The following is a 3361-nucleotide window of genomic DNA, read 5'->3' as shown; positions in this document are numbered from 1 at the left end:
CTACTTCACCACTCATAAAGCTTTCCCTCTATAGGTGGGGGACCAGGGGCTTGAAGCTGGATCCTTGTATGCTGTAGTGTGTGCACTTAAACAGGTGTGTCACTGCCTGACCCTAAGTATTAATTTTTTTTTTACTTGTATCTCTTATATTTTATACTTCCAGTATTAAATTATACTTAGGGATTTTGAATAATTTTTCTTGTTACACTTGGAGAAGTATTGATTCTTCCTAATATTCTTTCCTTATGTGAGAAAGTTTCTTTGTTTTTATAAATGTTATGCATTAATATACACAATAAATCTCACAATTTTACCACTGTGAAGGAAAGATTAACACTAAATTCATGCTTAGATTTACAGAAGCAAATAGTTCTTATTTTTAAAATGAACTTTATGATTCAAAAGAAGTTAGTTTATATGGAGGATTAAAAGGTGATTTTACCAGGATCTGTACTGAATGCAAGGCCAAGGTCTATAGTTCCAGAGAGGAAAATGGGATAAAAACTTGGGGCCATGCAGTAGCTAACCAGGTTAAACACAAATAGTATTACATGCAAGGTTGCTTTAAAAGTAGTGAAGCAGGACTGCAGCTGTCTGTCTTTCTCTTCCCATATCTTCCCCTCCTGTCTCGATTTCTCTGTATGGAAAAAGTGTCTGCCAGAAGCAGTGGATTAATAGTGCTGGCACTGAGCCCCAGTGACAACCCTAGAGGCAAAAAAGGGAGAAAAGAACAAAAATAGGATTAAAACACGATAAATTAACAAAGAAATCCTTCTTTAAGCATTCTCCTAATTCTTTGAGAACAATATAATTCTTTTGACAAAGTTATTAAATGCTTCTTTCACTTGTTTGTTCCTCAAAGTATAAATAAATGGGTTTAACATAGGGGATATGGAAGTAGTGAGTATTGAGACTCCCTTATTAATGGTCATATCATCTTTTGCTGAAGGTTTGATATACACAAAGATGCAGCTGCCATAGGTAATAGAAACAACAACAATGTGAGAAGAACAGGTGGAAAAAGCCTTTGTCCTCTGCTGAGCAGAAGGGAATCTTAGGATTGTTCTGATAATATACATGTAGGACAAAACCACACACACAAGTGTCGCAATGAAGATCAGCACAGAACAGACAATGACCATCTTCTCTAAGAGCCATGTATCTGAGCAAGAAATCTTTAGAATAGGATTAGCATCACAGACAAAATGATCAAGGATATTAGAGTCACAGAATTCTAGGTTCAACCCCAAGAAAAGTGGAGGGCATAAGATCAATAAAGTAATCATCCAACAACAGAAGATAAGCCTTTTGCAGATTTTGTGGTTCATGATGATCAAGTAATGCAGGGGTTTGCAGATGGCTACATAGCGATCATAGGACATGGTGGCTAAGAGGAAAAACTCGGTAATTCCAAAAATATCTGTGAAAAACAATTGGCATGCGCAAGCATTATAGGTAATGGTTTTGTCACCTGTGGATAGACTATACAAGAATCTAGGTATACAGGCAGAAGTGAATGAGATTTCTAAGAAGGAAAAATTTTGAAGGAAAAGGTACATGGCAGTTTTAAGGTGAGAATCCACTAGTGTGAGGATAATGATGGTCAGGTTTCCAACAACACTCAATATGTAGGTGATAAATAGAAATACGAAAATAAGAGTCTGTAATTGAGGGTCATCTGTCAGTCCCAGGAGGATGAATGTGGTGATTGCAGTGTGGTTTCTCATTTCCGGGTGCACACTCAAATTCAGTTTGTTTCTCAATTTGAAGGAAATAAGCTTTAAAAAGAAAATATGGAAAATGTTTTACAATATATTTTGTTTAGAAAGTCAACAATTTTGTTAAATAAGCATTTATTTTCTTGGCAATACTTTCACATAACACGTGCCTGTTCTGTTGACATGTCTTTTAATAGGCTTTAGACATGGCTTTCTAATATAATTGCCACATTTTTTGCAATATAGATTTAGAACATAGTTCAGTGTGCATTTTCATGCATATACATAGACACACTCTCATATACAAAACAAACATTTCGATAAAACACTCTTAGATGACTGCTGTTTTATTTTTAAATTCTATTCATTTGTTTGATAGAAGCAGAGTTAAATCAACAAGGAGTGGGGAATAAAAAGAGTGATTTCTAAGGTCATACCATCCTGAGCATTCCTGATCTCTGAAAGCATGAGAGATAAACAGACACTTGCAGCAGTGTTACACCTCTACCATACCCTGCCTTAAGTGGAGGCCAGGGCCTTGAATCCAGATCCTTGTGCACAGTTACAATGTATACCCAACCAGGTACTCTATGCCCCAGCTTTTCTGGTGTTTTGTAATTTTCCTCATTAAAAAAAATAAGTATCTTTAGGTTAGTATTTATACTCTACTAAATGGCCAAAACATGTAATTTTAAAATGATTATAAGAGGTTGTGAAAAAGGTAAATCAGATGAAGTATGGTTTTCTATGTTAGTAATAAAGTGAACTTTCCTTTCATATGTACTTTGGGACAGATTTATTCATAACACATTTTATCCCAAAAGAGCAATAGTCTCATGAACATTAATGTGGACTTTTTCTAGTTCAGTTGACTGTTCCAACTGAATTTTTACTGTTTCATAACCTGCTTGAGAAGTAGTTATGACAGATGTTTCCTTCTCCATTTGTCAAAAACATGGAGGTCAGGAGGCAGGCCTACGAAGCAGCAGCAGCTGTGTTTCTCTCCTCTCCTCTCCTGGGTCAGCTAGGAATACCAAAGGAGACCACCTAGGACTGCAACAAGACAGGACTAGAACAACTTCAGGAACCCACCAAATCACTGGTGAGTGCAAATACGTGTGGCTCATGGACAGAGAGGAGCCTAGGGAGAGATTAAGTGGCTGAAAACAGTCCTGCCGTTCCCCAGTTGAGACAACACCTCCAGTATGTTTCACCAAAAAAAAAAAAAAAAAAAAAAGACCACTGAAGAGAGGAGAGGACTCCCCTAAGACTCACCAAATACAACTCCACCATGTTCCAGATTCTACCATGATACCAACCAGACTTCCCTGGGCAGACAACCCACCAGTGTATCCTGGAGCCTCACCTCCCCAGACCCTTGCTCCGCTAGGGAAAGAGAGACAGGCTGGAAGTATGGATCAACCTGCCAATGCCCATGTTCAGTGGAGAAGCAATTACAGAAGCCAGACCTTCCACCTTCTGCACCCTATAATGACCTTGGGTCCATACTCCCAGAGGGGTAAGGAATAGGAAAGCTATCAGGGAAGGGGATGGGATGTGAAGTTCTGGTGGTGGGAATTATACCACTCTTAGCCTATGGTCTTGTCAGTGTTTCCATTTTATAAATACAAATTTAAAAACAA

General features: G+C 37.9%; 1 protein-coding gene across 1 annotated transcript; it reads right to left on the bottom strand.

Moving 5' to 3' along the window:
* Window positions 1-788: 788 nt before the first annotated feature.
* On the bottom strand, window positions 789-1733 carry LOC103109095 (olfactory receptor 6C2-like). Its single transcript, XM_007518100.2, has one exon. The coding sequence runs from the start codon at window positions 1725-1727 to the stop codon at window positions 789-791; it is 939 nt and encodes a 312-aa protein (XP_007518162.1). The 5' UTR covers window positions 1728-1733.
* Between the last annotated feature and the right edge of the window lie 1628 nt (window positions 1734-3361).

Source organism: Erinaceus europaeus, chromosome 7 (genome assembly GCF_950295315.1).
Source record: "Erinaceus europaeus chromosome 7, mEriEur2.1, whole genome shotgun sequence".
Taxonomy (NCBI): Eukaryota; Metazoa; Chordata; class Mammalia; order Eulipotyphla; family Erinaceidae; genus Erinaceus; species Erinaceus europaeus.
This window is presented reverse-complemented; position numbering and strand designations above follow the sequence as displayed.

Excerpts from the sequence above, each read along its gene's own strand:
- LOC103109095 (XM_007518100.2), bottom strand. The coding sequence starts at position 1,727 with ATGAGAAACCACACTGCAATCACCACATTCATCCTCCTGGGACTGACA.